Source organism: Dendrobates tinctorius, unplaced genomic scaffold (genome assembly GCF_039654945.1).
Source record: "Dendrobates tinctorius isolate UK_male_01 unplaced genomic scaffold, ASM3965494v1 ptg000278l, whole genome shotgun sequence".
Lineage (NCBI taxonomy): Eukaryota > Metazoa > Chordata > Amphibia > Anura > Dendrobatidae > Dendrobates > Dendrobates tinctorius.
Window position 1 is genome coordinate 1,243,949 of NW_027361945.1, and position 18,980 is coordinate 1,262,928.

At 42.7% G+C, this 18,980-nt stretch overlaps 1 protein-coding gene across 7 annotated transcripts in view; it reads right to left on the reverse strand.

The window, feature by feature from the left end:
- Positions 1-18,980, reverse strand: part of LOC141072599 (sphingomyelin phosphodiesterase 3-like) — an 844,331-nt gene that overhangs the window by 28,383 nt on the left and 796,968 nt on the right. For all 7 annotated transcript variants that reach the window (XM_073559894.1, XM_073559891.1, XM_073559887.1 and 4 more), the window contains 3 exons: positions 12,853-12,928; positions 9,003-9,158; positions 4,757-4,846 (listed from right to left, as the gene is read on the reverse strand). In XM_073559894.1, coding sequence (XP_073415995.1) covers positions 4,757-4,846; positions 9,003-9,158; positions 12,853-12,928 — 322 coding nt within the window. The remainder of the gene's footprint in view (positions 1-4,756; positions 4,847-9,002; positions 9,159-12,852; positions 12,929-18,980) is intronic.

Below are 18,980 nucleotides of genomic sequence, written 5' to 3' on the forward strand. Positions count from 1 at the left end.
GGCGGCGAACGCACTTACTATTATTTATTATTTAGTGCGTTCCGCCGTGCCTAACATTATACTAGCGCCAGAGTCTGGCAAGTAATGGCGGACCAGCAGCAGCTACGGCAGTACATTCAGCAGCTGGAGGGTAGGTTGGCGGCTCTCGAGAGTTCCACCTCAGCTGCGAATGCTACAGTAGCCGCTGCCCAGGCAGTCGCAGAGGCTGTCTCGCGTGCGTCCACGTCTGCGCTGACAATATCCCGCCTCCCGTTGCCCGATAAATTTTCTGGTGACAGCGCCACCTGTAGGGGTTTCGTGAGCCAGTGCCCAATCCAGCTCGAGTTAGTGGCCGTGCGATTCCCTACAGAGCGGGCTAAGGTGGGGTTTATCGTCTCCCTCCTGTCGGGCAGGGCGTTAAAATGGGCCACGCCATTGTGGGAGCGTGGTGACCCCGTGGTTCTGAGCGCCGCTCAGTTTCTAATGTCCCTTAAACAGGTCTTTTTGGGGCCCCCGGTCACTCACGACACCTCTCTCCAGTTACTTGCATTAACACAGGGATCCCTTTCGGTCAGCCAGTACGCCGTCCGTTTCCGGACACTGGCTTCCAAGCTGGAGTGGCCTGATAAGACACTTGTCCCTGTGTTCTGGAGAGGTTTGGCGGAGCATGTCAAGGATGCTCTAGCTACCAGGGAGGTTCCCGTAAGTCTGGAGGAGCTGATTGCTATTTCCACCCGCATTGATCTCCGTTTTTCAATTGCCCATCAGGGTGGTCAACGGTTTGACCTTACCGTCCCAGATTACCCACCAGACAGCACCCCTTAGGCTCTCAATCCCACCATCTCACCAAAAGACGCTGTCCCTGCTCATTATGCCAGAGGGCATCGACCAGGTGCTCCTCGGAATTCCCTGGCTCTGCTGCCATTCCCCCCATATAGAGTGGTCCTCGGGGAGAATACTGGGATGGAGCCAGGACTGTGTGGGAAGGTGCATGGGGGCAGCATCCAAGTAGCCTCTGCGGAGGTGCCCACGGATCTTTCCGCGCCCCCCATTGAGAATCTGAGGACCGTGGCTCCGGTCGCTCTCGAGTCAGTGCTGCCGGGCAAGACCTTTGTCCCTCCTCGCCTGCGGCCAAGGGGTCTCACGTGGGCACACACGTCCAGAGTGGGTGGTTACTTTGGCTACAAGCGGACCACAGAACTCCTGGCAAGGTCTTATTGGTGGCCGCACAGGGCTTGGGACACGAAAGAATACATTCAGGCATGCGCCTCTTGTGCTCGGAACAGGTCCTCTAAGCAGAGGTCGGCTGGGTTACAGTATCCCTTGCCGGTAGTAGACCGGGCAGTGGAGGCTCGCGACATTTGCGATCGCACTCAGCATGCCATTCTAGCCTCTAAGGAGAGGATGAGGGCGCCCACCGACACACATCGGCTCCCTGCTCCAACTTTTGCCCCTGGCGACTTAGTGTGGCTCTCTGCCCGAAATATCAGGCTGCGGGTCGAGTCCACCAAGTTCACGCCGCGATACATTGGTCCCTTCAAAATCCTCTGGCGGATCAGCTCGGTGGTCTATCGTTTGGCTCTTCCACCACACTTGGCCATCTCTGATGTGTTCCACATGTCCCTTCTCAAACCTGTTCACATGTACAGGTTTTCCGAGTCACCTGCCGGGACATCAGACTTATCTTCAGACAAGTTTGAGGTCAACGCCATTGTGGGACACAGGGTGGTGCGTGGCAAAAAGTTTTATTTGGTGGATTGGAAGGCTCAGAGTGGAGGAGGCCCTAGGAGGGGGGGTAATGTTAGGCATCGGGTTCCTGCAGCGGCACACCAGGAATCCAAATCCTCACATTCAGCGGTCTCCCATTCTCCATCGACCGCAGAGGAGCTTGCTCAGCAGCTCCATCGTTCCCGACGCTCTGCTCAGACAAGCTCTGTGGATCTGGCTGTTGCTGTCACCTCTGGGCCAGCAATAGCAACGCTGGCTGCTCAGCAGCAAGCCACTCAAAAGGCTAAGTCCTTCTGTCGCTCCACTGAGCATGCTCACGAGACGATCTCCCATTGGAGATCGGGAGTCACATGCACAGGTCCTTCTCCAGATCTGATTGGTCCATCTCAGGGATCTGGAAGCTTCCGGAAGGTCCCGGCTATAAAAGGTTTGCATGGCCGCTTGGCCATGCGCTAGTATAGACTCTAGTTGCTACCTGTGTGAATGATGATGGATGCATGGACTTGCAAATGACTCATTAAGATTCCCCTCCCTCTGATATTGTGTGTGGATAGGGAACTAGTGATAGAGTCAGCGCCAGTCAGTGGTAAGCTACAGGCCACAGTGCATATCATCCACAGTACTAGCGTCCGACAGTGTGCCTGCTACCGGGCATTGTCGTACAGCGGCAGTGTCTGTCACCGTGCTGCAGTCAGCAGTACTTCTTGGTGTCCACGGTTGCGATGCCGCACGCACGGTAGGTCTAGAGGGACGCTGATCCTGTGTTTTGGGCCCGAGTCCTGTGACCATATATCGTGTGTGCAATCCACTGAGACCTGTGAAGTAACAGAGTCCGCCCAGTGCACACCAGGTGACGCTCAACCCGCGTGCGTTATAGCGCCATATTGGGCATCTGCCATTGCATAGCAGTAGCGTAACACCTTCTGCACGGTGGACCCCAGGCGGCGAACGCACTTACTATTATTTATTATTTAGTGCGTTCCGCCATCCCTAACAGTAACGCATGCAGGGATTGCCTGTCTGATGGCCGTGAGCCATGCTCACAGAATGTGAGCAACATGTGCAGTATGTGAACAACATGTTCACAGAATGAACAGGAAACTTGATTGGAAATAGTCATACACAACTCTTTGTATATTTTATTACAATGCTATTAATTTGCTATGTGTCCAGACTATATCTCCATTTACCTCCTATATTATAAAAAGGAATACTGATGATTTTTTAAGTCAGATCATACAGAAACCCTGAGAAACAGAATTGAGGCAAGCACCACCAGATTCTATGTTACTGAAGTGTCCTCTAGGAGAATATGGCACCATAGAGCAGCACATGAAGCGTCCATCTCAACACATTCTGAGAAACATCAATTCCATAGTATAGACCCCATCACAGTGATCAAAATAAAAAAAAATGTAAATCAAACCCCCCTTTATCATTCCCTTAGTTAGGTAAAAATAATAAAATAAAAAGTTTTTTTTTCCATTAGGGTTAGGGCTAGGGTCAGGGTTATGGTTGTGTTTATAGCTAGGGTTAGGGTTGGGGTTAGGGTGGTGTTGTGGTTAGGGCTATGGTTATGGTTAGGTGTGTGTTGGGGTTAGGGTTGGGATTAGGGCTGTGTTAGGGTTGGAGTTAGAATTGGGGGGTTTCCACTGTTTAGGTACATCAGGGAGTCTCCAAATGCGCCCGCCATTGATTCCAGCCAATTTTGCGTTCAAAAAGTCAAACTGTGCTACCTCCTTTCTGAGCCCAGCCATGCACCCAAACAGTGGCTTTTTTCCTTCCACATTGCTTTAGTTTTCGTGAAACACCTGAAGGTTTAATAAACTTCCTGAATGTGGTTTTGTGCACCTTGAGTGGTGCAGTTTTTAGAACGGTGACACTTTTGGGTATTTTCTGTTATATTGACCCCCCCCCAAAACTCTCTTCAAATGTGAGGTGGTCGGTAAAAAAAATGGTTTTGTAAATTTTGCTGGGAAAACTAGAAATTGCTGGGCAAAATTAATCCTTATAAAGTCATAAAAAAATATATGTTTCCAAAATTGTGCTGATGTAAAGTAGACATGTGGGAAATGTTATTTATTGTGGTAAGAATTTTGTATCACACCACTCTGATTTAAGGGCACAAAAATTAAAAGTTTGAAAATTGCAAAAATTGACCCCCCCCCCCCCCCAAAAACGCTCTTCAAATGTGAGGTGGTCGGTAAAAAAAATGGTTTTGTAAATTTTGCTGGAAAAACTAGAAATTGCTGGGCAAAATTAATTCTTATAAAGTCCTAAAAAAAAAAAATATGTTTCCAAAATTGTGCTGATGTAAACTAGACATGTGGGAAATGTTATTTATTATAGTAAGTATTTTGTATCACACCACTCTGATTTAAGGGCACAAAAATTAAAAATTTAAAAATTGCAAAAATGTTCAAATTTTTTTACAAATTTCCATTTTTTTTCATAAATAAACACAAGTTATATTGAAGAAATTTTAACAACAACATGAAGTACAATATGTCACGAAAAAACAATCTCTGAATCAGTGGGATCCGTTGAAGTGGCCCAGGAGCTATAACTTCATAATTTGACAGTGGTCAGAATTGTAAAAATTGGCTTGGTCATTAGGTACCAAATTGGCTCTGTCACTAAGGGGTTAAGAGAGTAGGCGAAATCAAGAGACTCACAGCAAGAAGTACAAGGCAGTAAGAAGAGCAATTACTTATTGCAAATTTAAAAACTATGTACATAAAGTTTAATTAGGCACGATTTTTCTTTCTTTTCATAAAGTGAGAACCTTTCAAAATGTTGCAACTGTGGCTGTACGTAAAGCTCATAATGTCAAATTCTCTAGATGTATCTCGTGTCTAGTGTCTTCCTTGCACAATTACTATCACTAAATCTGCTGCGATATAGCAAAGCTCCTACTAACATGCGTTTTTTCAAGCATCAACTCATCACATATCTTTTTCGCTTTATATTGTTACTTGCAGTACTCAGTACTGCCTGCAGATGGCACTGGTGGTAAATAGTTATCATATCTTTGGCAAACAGCTCTCACCTATTGCCCAAGGCTTCTCTTCTCCAGGGCCCAGCCTGCATGGATCCTTATAATGTGTAAACAGTGTATGCTGCTGCTCCAGCTTATCTTCTGCATGGGAACAAATAGCGTGTTATTAAGACTGTGTGATGTGTCTGTCATCTCCAGAGTCCATCCAATTTATATTACTCTTTGTCTCTTCAGAGAGGAAGAGGACTAGAACTCTAGTGCCACCTATTGGAAGTAGCAATCCTAAAAGCCAATGTCGACCCTTTAACGAGCCTTATTATATGACTTAGGATAAAAGCCAAAACCAGAATCTCAATTTGCAGACACTGTGTTTCGGGGTACTGCCCCTCATCAGTGCAAAGTGTGAGACTGACATGCTAAGCATGCTGAGATGAGGAGACTTAAAGCCACAATGCTCCTCTGGGAAATATGCAAATTGTCTCTTCAGAGAGGAAGAGGACTAGAACTCTAGTGCCACCTATTGGAAGTAGCAATGCTAAAAGCCAATGTCGACCCTTTAACGAGCCTTATTACATGACTTAGGATATCGGTCAGATGCCTCTCACACAGCCAAACCAGATCTCACACTTTGCACTGATGAGGGGCAGTACCCCAAAACACAGTGTCTGCTAATTGAGATTCTGGTTTTGGCTTTTATCCTAAGTCATGTGGCAAGGCTTGTTAAAGGGTCGACATTGGCTTTTAGGATTGCTACTTCCAATAGGTGGCACTAGAGTACTAGTCCTCTTCCTCTCTGAAGACACAATTTGCATATTTCCCAGAGGAGCATTGCAGCTTTGTCTCCTCATCTCGGCATGCTTAGCGTGTCATTCTCCACAAGGAGAAACGATACTTCTTGGATATCTTTTATATCTCTTATTTTAAAATGCTCTTGACAGAGCACCTAGCCACTTTACTCTGCACTACAGCTCCTACACAATATACATTGGCGGGACCTAAAACCATTCCCTAAATATCGGAATTGCACAGCACGGCAAATTCGCTGTCAGTCTTATGGATGTAATCTGTTATTGTATCACTCTCGCCTGTACCTGCTCCAGTGTCGCTCTCCTCCACTGTCAGACGTCACCTCTCTGATCCTGTGGGTGGCGCTGACAGTCTAGTGATGATGGGTGGACAAAATAAAGTGGTTAAAACCAGACAATCCTTAAAGGGGTTTTCCCAAGAAGAAAGTTAATTTTAATCAATAGATCTTGGAATATTGCGTCCTCCCCTGCCCAGGAGCTGTGGTATGATCAGACCATGTTCCTGCATGGTCAGACACGGCCATTACACAGTACACAGCAGGGGAACATTTACAAGATTATTTCAGCACAGGAACATTTTATTTACTCACATTCAATTGTGGAAATTATTTTTCTTCAGGGATCTCCTGATTAAAATGTGTTTTGCTTGTGGGAAAATCCCTTTAACACCTGCTATGTGGACCATGGAAGCTCAGTCAGAGTTGACGGCTTATTAAAATAATTTATTAGCACACTAACAGTGAATGTTTCTTTATTATGCATTGCTTATATAACACTATCATATTCCGCTGCACTTTACAGACATTATCATTGCTGTCACCAATGAGACTTGCAATCTAAATTCCCTATCAATTCAAAGAAAGCCTAGATGAACGGCACCAAGGCTCTAATCCACCAGCAACAAGTCGAGGATCAATCACAGGCACACAGTGTGTAAAACACTGCTGGGAATAATGGTGCTCAGCATCAGAAAAAACATGCTAAATTTGTAAAAGAAGGAAAAGGATGCAGCACTCACCCAGATTTGCAGTGCAGTGTTTCTTTATTCAACCATTAAAGGTCACACAATAAAGGACGGGCAGATAACATGAGGCATGCGGGGAAAAAAGACGGATAACAGCCGTTTTGCGTACACAGACGCTTCAACAGGTCCAAGTCCTGTACCTGTTGAAGCGTCTGTGTACGCGAAACGGCTGTCGTCCGTCTTTTTTCCCCGCATGCCTCATGTTATCTGCCCGTCCTTTATTGTGTGACCTTTAATGGTTGAATAAAGAAACACTGCACTGCAAATCTGGGTGAGTGCCGCATCTTTTTCCTTCTTTTATAAATTCCCTATCAGTATGCCTTTGGAGTGTGGGAGGAAACTGGAGGAAACCCCTACAAACTCCTTGCAGATGTTGTACTTAATCATGAACTACACGATTGTGATTGTGCTGTATGTAGTATTATGGCAATAATGAGGCAATGTATCATCAGAACTAATAAATGTAAGAAAGAGCTGTTTGGTTTGTCAAGGGGAGTCTAGTACCCTACATTACTCAGCATTGAAATTGCAACACTAAGTGGGAAAAGTTGTGGAATTATGGAAGTCACAGGATGGATAGACATGCTAATGATATTCAAATGTTCAAAAAATGGAAATAAAATTTACAAAATATCTCAATCTATTTAATAAGAGGGCCACATACAGAAATCCCTGCATTTACACACTTTGTCTGCTATCAATAAAGTAATTAATGGTTGCCTGAGGAATGTTGGTTTCTGCTGAATGTACTTGACAACTAAAATCATCAAGATCCTCTGCTTGCAGCTCCCTTTGTAATTGTTGACTGTGACGCCAAGTCACTTCTCACGGACAAGCTGTGAGGTGAGGAAATCAAGGAGGCTGAGGCCAAAAGACAGGAGGGTACATCAAAGAGGGATAAGACAAATGGATAGTCAGAGGCAAAGTCTGAATCAGGTAACTAAGGTCAGAGTGTCAAAAGGCAAAAGGGGTAATCCATCAGATAGTCCAAAGGCAAATTCAAGGTCTGGCAACAAAAATCAAAAAATCAGAAACAAGAGCAAACACACAACAGGTAAGGCTACAACTGACAATGTTCTGTTCTTTGATAGCCAGCTAAATATCTAGGTAATCACCCTAAATGGGTGACACCTTGAGTAAACCCCACAAGCCCGGCAAGATTGGACAGCTGGCTGTCATACACAATAGTGACAGCCCAGCATGCCCTTAACTCAGATTGGGTTTTCACTCACAATACAAGCCCATCATGCTTTTAATACTATAGGGTGCCTCAGCTGTCACTCATAGCATCCTTAGGACACCATGAATGGTGAAATTGTGTCACTGACCATGCCGTCCCAGATGAGCTCAATGGGAGACAAGTCTGGAGATGCTGCAGGCCATGCTAGCATGTTTAGGCCATGTAGGCTCCTCATAGTAGCACAAGCAACATGTCGCCGAGTGTTGTGGTGTTAAAAACGGTTCCTTGGACACTTTGAAGAAATTGACATGTGAAAGGTTTCTTGACCCAATCAATATAATGCCGAACTGTTAGTGTACCTGGAATGAAGACAAGAGGGGTGCGGATACAGTACATTATTCCACCCCATATCATAATCCTGAGAGTTGGACCAGTGAGACGCTCCTTTATGATGGCCTTGCCATGTGATGTCCAGACCAATTTCATGCTATCATTGCGTCTAAGACAAAAGTGTATAGACCTCCATTCCAGGCTCTGTTGCCATCTTGCCCTGCACCATGATAGTATTCGATAGTGGTGGTATGATGTCAATAGTTGGACATTGAGTTGCTGTAAAAATGTTGTTTCCATTTTTCTTCATTTGTATATTATTAATATGTCTATCGATCCTATGATTTCCATAATTCCATGATTTTTCTCTCTTGGTGCTGTAATTTCAGTGTTGAGGAATATATTATCAATTCTTGTTGCATATGCGCATTGCTCTTTCTATGATTGTGGAACCAGAGGAAAGACATCATACTCCAACCATAATCCATTGGCTGTTACTAATCAGTCACAATTGCCAGAAATACCTGTCAAATTCATTTGATTTTTTTTTCCTTTCTTGTACCAAAAGATGGCAAAATATATCCCATTCACTTTGAAATCAATTTTCCTAAAAAAAAACCCCTCTGTAGTCATGGTAACAGCCAAGAAAATGTTACATATAAAGATTTAATCCAAACAATTGAAGGTCACAGATGATAAAACTGATTACACTGATGTAAATAGTGATTATCTCATCTGTGACTATTCTATGTATACCTTTTATTAATGTTTTATCCTGTAATTACTGTTTCACTATGCTATAGCTGTTTCATAAAAAATATCAGTGTTATGGCAAATCTAAATATTCCATGTGTGATGGGTTCCAGGACACACTGCTTCTAGTTGATAAGCTTTAAACACATTCATAAGGGCGAGCGTTCTTATGTGTAGAATACGACTTCACTTCTGAACTCCTACCTGATGAGCAGTTGTCAAAGTTGAGGTCTCCGCAGATTACATCAAAGGCCACCAGCTCGTCAGGATTTGCAGCACTGGAGGAGGAGGTAGATTTGCGAAATTCTGACATCCACTCCAGGAGCGAGTCGAGCTGCTCACATCGGATCATTGCATCCCCTACGAAGAAAGAACAAGTCTTAATTCCCATGTCAACGTGATCTGCAAAGTATAACTCAATTTTAGTGAAAATGAAATCACTAATAGTAATAAGGGTAAAAGTGAAAAATTCACCATGTGAATTACCAACAATATCATGCCTTATTTTGTCAAAGAGGTACTGGAAAAAAAAAATAGGCAGGGGGCTCATTGGCCAGAATGTAGCATCAATGTATGTGGAGGAAGGTAGGGAGATGTGGTGGATTCTTGCTCATCGTTTGACTGCGTATTGGACACAATAACCAGTTGTACATGAAGTGCAAGCCCTCAATGTGCAGCCACTTTTGTCGGGCTTTCTAAAAATCCAAGTAGCATCCAATCACTGAAAAGAATGGGAAAATAAGGCCAGACTAGCTCTATCCTTTTCTCATAATGACAGCAGAAGTAAAAAAGAATCCATGAATATTAAAAATATTGGTCTCAAATAACAATGTGTTTCTTCTAGACTAACTGGACATGATGATGGTCTCATTTGAGATCAATCATTTTGAGAGCTTTCAGGACTTCTTCTGCTATTCTTCTATTTAGAATCATAGAATCATAGAATCGTAGAGTTGGAAGGGACCTCCTGGGCCATCTGGTCCAACCGCCTGCTCAAAGCAGGATTCGCTAAATCATCCCAGTCAGATGTCTGTCCAGCCTCTGTTTGAAGACTTCCATTGAAGGAGAACTCACCACTTCTCATGGCAGCCTGTTCCACTCATTGATCACTCTAACTGTCAAAAAGTTTTTTCTAATCTGTGTCTCCTCCCATTCAGTTTCATCCCATTGCTTCTAGTCTTTCCTTGTGCAAATGAGAATAAAGTTGATCCTTCTACAATGTGACAGCCCTTGAGATATTTGTAGACAGCTATTAAGTCTCCTCTCAGTCTTCTCTTTTGCAAACTAAACATTCCCAAATCCTGCAACCTTTCCTCATAAGACAGGGTTTTCAGACCGGTCACCATTCTGGTCGCTCTTTTCTGAACTTGCTCCAGTTTGTTGATGTCTTTTTTAAAATGTGGTGCCCAAAACTGGACACAATATTCCAGATGTCTGACCGAAGAGGAGTAGCGGGAAATAATGACTTCACGTGATCTAGACTGTATGCTTCTGTTAATACATCCTAGAATTGCATTTGCCTTTTTTGCTGCTGCATCACACTGTTGACTCATATTCAGTCTGTGATCTATTAGTATACCCAAGTCTTTTTCACATGTGCTGTCACTTAGCCCTATTCCTCCCATTTTATATATGCTTTTTTCATTTTTATTGCCCAGATGTAGTACTTTGCATTTCTCCCTTTTAAAAACCATTCTATTTGTTTAGGCTTCATTTGTTTAGCTATATTGGTGAAACTTTTTAATAAATTATTTAAGAGTGTAGCACCCATAGAGCCGGTTACCTCCCTAGAATACAGAACTAGAATTAGTAACATCACTTGATCTAATGTCTAAATAGCGTCTTCACAATGGGAAGAGAAGAAGGTCTCTGGCATGACATATAGGAGGCAACAACCGTAGAAGCCAAAATTGACCATTTAAAGAGCCATTGCCACCTCACTTGATCTGATGAAGTGACGTCACTGAAAGAGAGTTCTGCCAATCAAAAGAGAAGCTTCAGTCAAACCCAACTCCTGCTGCGTTCACTGGATATGAGCAAATCGCATTGTGCAACTCCGGTTCATAATCCAGGTCATTGTAATCTGGATGTGGACAAATTTCCTGGAGTTTTCGGGTTCCAGGCACAGCATTTGATGACGGCTGTGCAGAGGTGATATTTTGCCAACCCGGCTAATCATAAGCTGAGCATGTGATCCTCGAGGGAAAGGAATTTCATACAGGTCCTGTCCATGGTAAGAGAGCACTGACCCGGACTGTGGAACAATGTTGCGCAAAGTGATTCGTTCATCTCTAGTCTCCACTTCTGCACAAAATATTGTGATGTAATGTTCATACTTGAATATTTTTTTCTTTGGTCCCTCTCTCACATTCTTCATATTCCGGTTTCCCTCAAGCACAGACAGCATAGGGAAAACATATGATGATGAGATACAGTGGAGCACAGTCTACCGCTATACAACAATAGTGCGCTCTGCTGTGCTGATGTTAGAAGCCGCTCCACCTGCTGAATTTACAATCATCTCTCTTGTCATCTGCATCTGTAGCCTCTTTTTCTTACAGGCATTATTGAACAAATGATAAGTTATTCTTTTATTCCGCTGTTCTGACATTTCTCTTACTCCTCCCCAAGGTTTCCAAAAGTGAAGAAAGGATATTGCAACTATTATGAGTGTTGCCAACAGTGTTTTTCAGTCTCGCTGAAGACTATAATTGCCTGGTTATACAATCTTTATATACTGTCCCCTATAGGAAAGAAAACTAAAAAAAAAAAAAAAAAGGTGATAATTCCTTAAAGGAATCATATAATGAACAAATGGTTTCACTGAATTTGAAAAGAAGACTTGGGTGAAGAAAAGCACCAAAGGATTCACCAACTATAAGCTGATGACAGGTGGTCCCATTGGTGGGTCCCCCGATGAGTAGCTGGAATATGTAGAGGAGCCCAGCAGCATGTGTTCATGTCAGCGATAAAGTCTTTGTATCTGAACCCCAGTTTAGGTAATACATGAAGTTGCTAGGGGACTGCTATACCAAAAACATTTGTAATAACTTATTTTCTGACTCCACTAACAACATTAAAGAATATTAGGGATCTACAAATATAGCAGCTCTCTCCACTGTACTTATAGAGGACTATTTGTGAGTGCACTAATGAGGAAAGATAGCAAACCTATGTGGTCCAACCATTACTGCCATACAAAAGCCACTCCACGATATTACTGCTGATGTCATTGTCTAACATAAGACCCCATGCTACTTGCTTCATCGGGACCATACACAGCTCCAAAACTTAGCATTGAGCCTTAGTTAACGTCAGTGCTTTTGCTTCATGAGCATCAATCTTATCATTCACTGATCATATTTCAAAATGTGAACTCAAACAATGTCACAGAGTCGGGCGAGAAATGTAAATACATGTCTGTAATATCCCAACACAATCCAAACACTGCACCCTGGCTCTGCATGACCTCCTCTCCAGTACGGCTACTAGTGGTGTGACAGCCTTAGGAAACACTACCACCACCAAATAATGGCCTACGAAAACACACAGGACAAAGTGTAGCAAAAAGACAAGATGTAAAGCAGACCGTGCCTTCTCTTCTCTATGGTCAGCGGAGAATCATTCTTTGTATATATTTGTAAATTCCGTTATTCCAAATGTTATTTCTATCCTGATTAGTGCCCGCGACTCTACTGCCAGACACCCGCCATCGTGCTCATTATTCAATACTGAAGGCTTTACATCTAGTCAATAGCAAGGCTCAAGTAAGAAAATGAAGGCAAGGCTACACAACTATAGTCCAAATGTGATAAAATCGCTAGCGCATAACTTCAGTTCTTCCCTCTGGAAAAAAGCCACATTGTGACGAACACAAAGACCATATGTAAAGACATTTAGCTTGGCAATTATTTGTTCTTATTGGAAAGTATTAAAGTCTCTATATATCTAGGCCTCTAAACTCACAAATAATAAGAAATTGTACCTCCAGATGTAAAGATGTGGTTTACTGTAGATGTGGCATAGTCCTAGAATGCACAGACGACTGACTTACCTGCCAGAGCATGCAGGTGAGTACAGGAGACGTATCCTACAATTCTTTGGTCCTGAGGAGTGGTCCCCACCTGCACCTAAAGAACAGAACACAGGGCACAGCTGTTAGTCATAACATACTCCTACATTATCACTTTCCAATTTAATTTTAGACCCTTCCTTGACATAAGTGATTTCAAGGGTGAGGGCTCATTAAGACGTCAGTATTTCCCATGTACGAGAAAAAACGAACAGACTTTGATCAGAGTGTGGTACAAGTGTAATCAGTTTTTGTACGTGGAGAAAATAACGTTTCTCCACTTTCTCCTTCCTGTAAGTCTATTAAAATCATCTGATGTCATGTGAGTGCGGTCTGACTGTTTCCCGGATGCATAGACTTGCATGGCCGATTTTGATCGGACCCTTGAAACAAAATCTGACATGTCTTCGATATTTTCTGCAAACTACATGAACACCTCAAAATCACCTTGAATATGTAACAAAAAGCCACAATTGTGCTTTTTGCAGTGTCTTCACTTTCTCATTGCTTTTCCTGTCAAGAGATGCAGAAATGGTGCCGAAATTTCCGCACTCAGTCCTATTTCTGCACTTGGCTACATGTGACATAATCATAAATGCCATGACTGTATGTTCTTAGACTGTGTGACCCTAATTGAATAGGCCATGTGATCAATGTGGTAAGTGATCCTGCTACACCACAAGAAATTTTTATTGCCAATAAACCTCTTCCTAACTTGGCTGTAAAGCTGTTTCCCAAGGGCAGTGATAATATTAGCATCTTCAATAGCTTTGTGATGAAAATCTGAAATATTTATACAGTATATTGCCCAATATATTGTACGGGTTGTTACATACTGTAATTGTGGTGACAGGCCACATTTATAGGTGACAGATGTGTTGGCAGTTTTTTGGGCATCTTCTGCATTGGAAGCTGTGGTGCAATACATATCTATGAAGTTATCTTTATTTCATTACTTTTATTTCTTTTTCACATTTCATGCATGAAAATATTGTTTTCAGAGAGCAAGAGGACAGAACGGCTACTGCCGCCTATTGGAAGTAGCAATCCTAGAAGTCAATATTTAAAAGGGACAATGTAACAGGCTTTGTTACATGTCTTGGCATGGCAGAAGAAGACATACCAGAAATGATTTATTTATATGTTACTCAGATGTTAGTTTTAGGAAAGAAACTGTGATTGCTAATCTGCAGTGAAGTTTCATTAGTCTTGAAAAGTTTTTACTGCTAAGAAATCAGGTTTCGGCTGCAACAAAAAGGAACGTGTGAACATAGCCTTATAGTTGATGGTAACTAATCGTAACTGAAACCAGCATTAAAGAAGCAGCAAAATAAAGGCTAGTGGAGTATGCTGCCACTGATCAGCATTACAGAAACTGCAGTGCCTAATGGTGTCACCAACTGAGCCCACAAAGTACTGTAAGGCCTGTAACACATATTGGGTCTGTGCACAGAACACTGACATCAAACATCTAGGATTAGTCTCTGCTATAAATGTCACCGCTATGGCTCCTTCTGTCTTTTCGGTAACCCTTGACAGGTTCCAAGAACTGCTAAGGTTGTAGTTTGGAGACCTTATATATTTTCTCATTAATCATACTGAATTTCTACAGAATGTCTAAGGCTGGAGTCACACTAACCTGTGCAAAATACGCTCCGTATTTTACATGCGTAATACGGATGACAGACCCCTAAACAGTGCTCCGTATGTCATCCGTAATCAAGGTGTGGTCGCGTATTTTGCGCATGTCAGCATCCGTATGTAATCCGTATGGCATCCGTATGGTGAGATTTTCTCGCAGGCTTGCAAAATGGACATATAATGGAGCCCTATGCGAGTGGCACGGAGCGTAGGATACTGAGGAGAAATATACGGCTGGTGCGAGTGACCCCATAGAGAATCATTGGTCCGTGTCTAATGCGTGCTTTTTGCGCCTCTCACTCTCCCGTATTCCTCGCCAGTGTGACCCCGGCCTAAAACCTAAGATCCTTATGAGAGAACTTACGTTAGACCATAACCATCAACAACTGAGTACTGTGAGCAGTATTCTCTCTTCTCTACAAGTAGCTCGGGAATCACGAGTTTTGCCTTAAGTATTCTTTGAAGTAAATAGCTGTAAAATTGCTAGTAGCTTGAGGTATGTAAAATCATAGAAGAAATTAGAACCAGAACAAAATCTGTGGTGGTTACAAACCACAGAATTTGTACTTTAAACCCTTAGTGACCGGGCCAGATTTTTCAAATCTGACCAGTGCCAACTTACGTGGTAATAACTCTGGAACGCTTAAACATATACCAATGATTATGACACTGTTTTTCATGAAATAGTGTACTTTATGATAATGGTAAATTTACGGTATGTTGATATTTCGTGTTTATTTATAAAAATATTTGAAATTTTACCAAAAACTTCCAAAAACTAGCAATTTTCAAACTTTGAACAATTATCCCTTTAATCCAGATAGTTCCAACTACACAAAAACATTAATAAATTACATTTCCCACATGTCTACTTTACATCAGAACCATTTGGAAAATGTTGTTTAATTTTGTTAGAATTTTAAGAAGGTTTAAAAATGTGGCAGCAATTTTTCATTTTTTTAAAGGAAATTTACATTTATTTTATAAGGGACCTAATTAGTTTTGAAGTGACTTTTGGGGGTTTCCAATATGTAGGACCGCCAAAGAGATTTTAAAAACAGCACCCCTCAGCATATTCAAAATTGCTTTCAGGTAGTTTATTAACACTTCAGGTGCATTTCAGAAATGAATGCAAAGTGGCATAACAGGAATGAAGAAGTTTATTTTTACCATCTAAAGTTGATAACTTCTGAACAGGTCACTATAGCTGGAAGACTCTAAGGCCATTATTAGGCCAAGAACTGCCATGGCAAACATCTGGACCACATGATCAGGATCTCAGTCTGCCGATGGAGTTGAGGAAGGAGCCCACACACTCTTAACCATTTAAATATTATAGTCATTATTGACAGGAGCATTTAAGGGGTTAAACGACTATTGTCGATACCAACACTGATCGTGGCTGATACAGCAATTTGTCAGCTATAGTGTCCTGCCGACAGCTGCTGGATTGTCACCTGTATGGGGATGCTAGTCTCTTATATCTCAGGTCAGTAAAAAATACGTATTGGTGGTCACTAAGGGGTTAAGGAGGTATAAAGAAACACTCCAAGAAGATCCCATGTTGTGCCTAGTCCTGAATGGTTGTCAATGATTCTCCCTTTAGTTTTCTGCTGAATTCCATAATCTAGTAGCAAAATGTTAGGGTGCAAAAAATTCAAAATTTCATGATATTGTACTTCTATAGCGTTCAGGTGCTGTCTGGTTTTGAGACCCATTTTATATACCCTTTTATGGTGTTCTTTTTGTGGAGAAGCTGCTTTAATCTTTTGTGCATTGACAGCTCATTTACATGAATAGGCATTGTGTGCCAATTAAGGATTCCCATTGTGGTGCTGCAGGATGGTCAGGATTCCCCTCAGATTACAGCTGATTGATAGGGGTCAAAGCATGTAATCAATTGTTACCAGACCTGTAAGGATTGTTCAAAGTGGAGAATCCATTTAAAAGGGTAATCTGGTCTAAAATCTATGTCACCTATCCACTGTATCCATGGCACTATAACTAATGTGATCCCTAGTAATCGGGAGAAAGAGGGATCCTCGTTCACTCAAAACATGAATGCTGCAAGGAGGAGCTTAAATAATGTTGTGATCAAACATGCAACATTGTGCTCCAGTCAAGTGTGACCTTCTGGGGTCATCACACAACACAGAACCAGACCCCAGTCAGAGGGAAATAAAACTTTCACGCTCCTTATCTATGAACTGTTCCAATATTTATGTTTTTCCCACTCCCATAATGATAGCTCTGCTTCTTGTCACTTGTAACTATTGCGTTATTTCTGTGCTGTGTTGTGTATAAATATGTGATTCTTCAGATTTTGTATTAGTCAATGCCTGATGAAGAGACCTGAGTAGTCTGGAAAGCTTGCAATGTGTTACCATCTTTTCAGTTAGTCATTAAAATATATCAACCACTGAGGACTCTCAATCTATAATAATAAATGCCCTAAGCAGCTTCCGGTTGCAACAACTTCCGTCCAGTTGTAACCGGTGACGTCACCGCACACCTCTTTCCATGTTAACCCTCAACACACCACTCCTCCTCAACACACACACTCCTCTCACCTTTCACCATCTCCACTCACGTACACTCACTCTTTCACTCCACATACGACCCTTTCTCTCACTCCGTCTCTCATACTCACACCGTCATCACCGCTGCTCCACGATCCCCGACATCTTCTTCCGCCGGCGCCATCCTGGATCTAGACGTCCTCCACGCCGGCGACATGTTCTTGCGGCGAAGCCATTTTGGATCGGCGAAATCCCGCGATAGTCAAGATGGCGTCGCCGCAAGAACATGTTGCCGGCGTGGAGGACGTCGGGATCCAAAATGGCGTCGGCGAAATCTCGCGAGATTTCGCCGACGCCATTTTGGATCCCGACCGCATCCACGCCGGCGACATGTTCCTGCGGCGACGCTATTTTGGATCGGCAAAATCCCGCGATACTCAAGATGGCGTTGCCGCAAGAAGATGTCGCCGGTGAGGACGACGTCGGGATCCAAAATGGCGTCGGCGAAAACTCGCGAGATTTCGCCGACGCCATTTTGGATCCCGACGTCGTCCACGCCGGCGACGCCATCTTGATTATCACGGGATTTCACGATACTCAAGATGGCGTGGCCGCAAGAACATGTCGCCGGCGTGGACAACGTCTGGATCCAGGATGGCGCCGGCGGAAGAAGATGTCGGGGATCGTGGAGCAGCGGCGATGACGGCGTGAGTATGAGAGACGGAGTGAGAGAAGGGGTCGTATGTGGAGTGAAAGAGTGAGTGGAGATGGTGAAAGGTGAGAGGAGTGTGTGTGTTGAGGGTTAACATGGCAAGAGGTGTGATGCTATAATCTAGTTCTAAATATTCTTCTATCTACTGGCTAACACGGTACAAATATATATATCTTTTCTGTATTTACTTTGAAGAAGTTGTGTTAAAGTCAAACATTATAATATGTCACTCAGCAGCAAATGTTCTAAAATGAATTTGACTGAAATTTTTAATAATTGTTTTGTTGGTTTAAAAGTTAATGGAATCATTCTATGTTATCAGAAATCTTGTTTTTTCAGCTTTTCTGCCATTCTTTTTGTGCCAAATACTCACTGTGCAAACGTAGCCTTATACAGCCTGCTAGCAATCACTTCCACAGCTCCTCCTGTATTTTGGCATATTCGTTGCCTTAGGCTGGGGTCACACTGGCGAGGAATACGGCCGAGTGAGAGGCGCTAAAAGCACGCATTAGACACGGACCAATGATTCTCTATGGGGTCCCTCGCACCAGCCGTATATTTCTCATCCGTATTCTACAGTCCGTGCCAATCGCAGCATCCTGCGATAGTCAGCGTACTACGACCGTAGTACGCCAATGCAAGTCTATGGGTGCGCAAAAAATACGGATTACACACGGACCACACATGTGACTTGCGAGAAATACGCACCCGGTGTCTTTTAGCAAAGGCGGCAATTCAGTGCGCTATACAGTAAACTCACACTGACAGGTTTAATAAAGAAACAAAATAGATATATACACATAGAATATATATATATATGTATTCTATGTGTCTATATCTATTCTTTGGTTTCTGTTAGAAACCCTGTCATAGGGCTCCATTATACAGTGGGGAAAAAAAGTATTTAGTCAGTCAGCAATAGTGCAAGTTCCACCACTTAAAAAGATGAGAGGCGTCTGTAATTTACATCATAGGTAGACCTCAACTATGGGAGACAAACTGAGAAAAAAAATCCAGAAAATCACATTGTCTGTTTTTTTTTTCATTTTATTTGCATATTATGGTGGAAAATAAGTATTTGGTCAGAAACAAAATTTCATCTCAATACTTTGTGATATATCCTTTGTTGGCAATGACAGAGGTCAAACGTTTTCTGTAAGTCTTCACAAGGTTGCCACACACTGTTGTTGGTATGTTGGCCCATTCCTCCATGCAGATCTCCTCTAGAGCAGTGATGT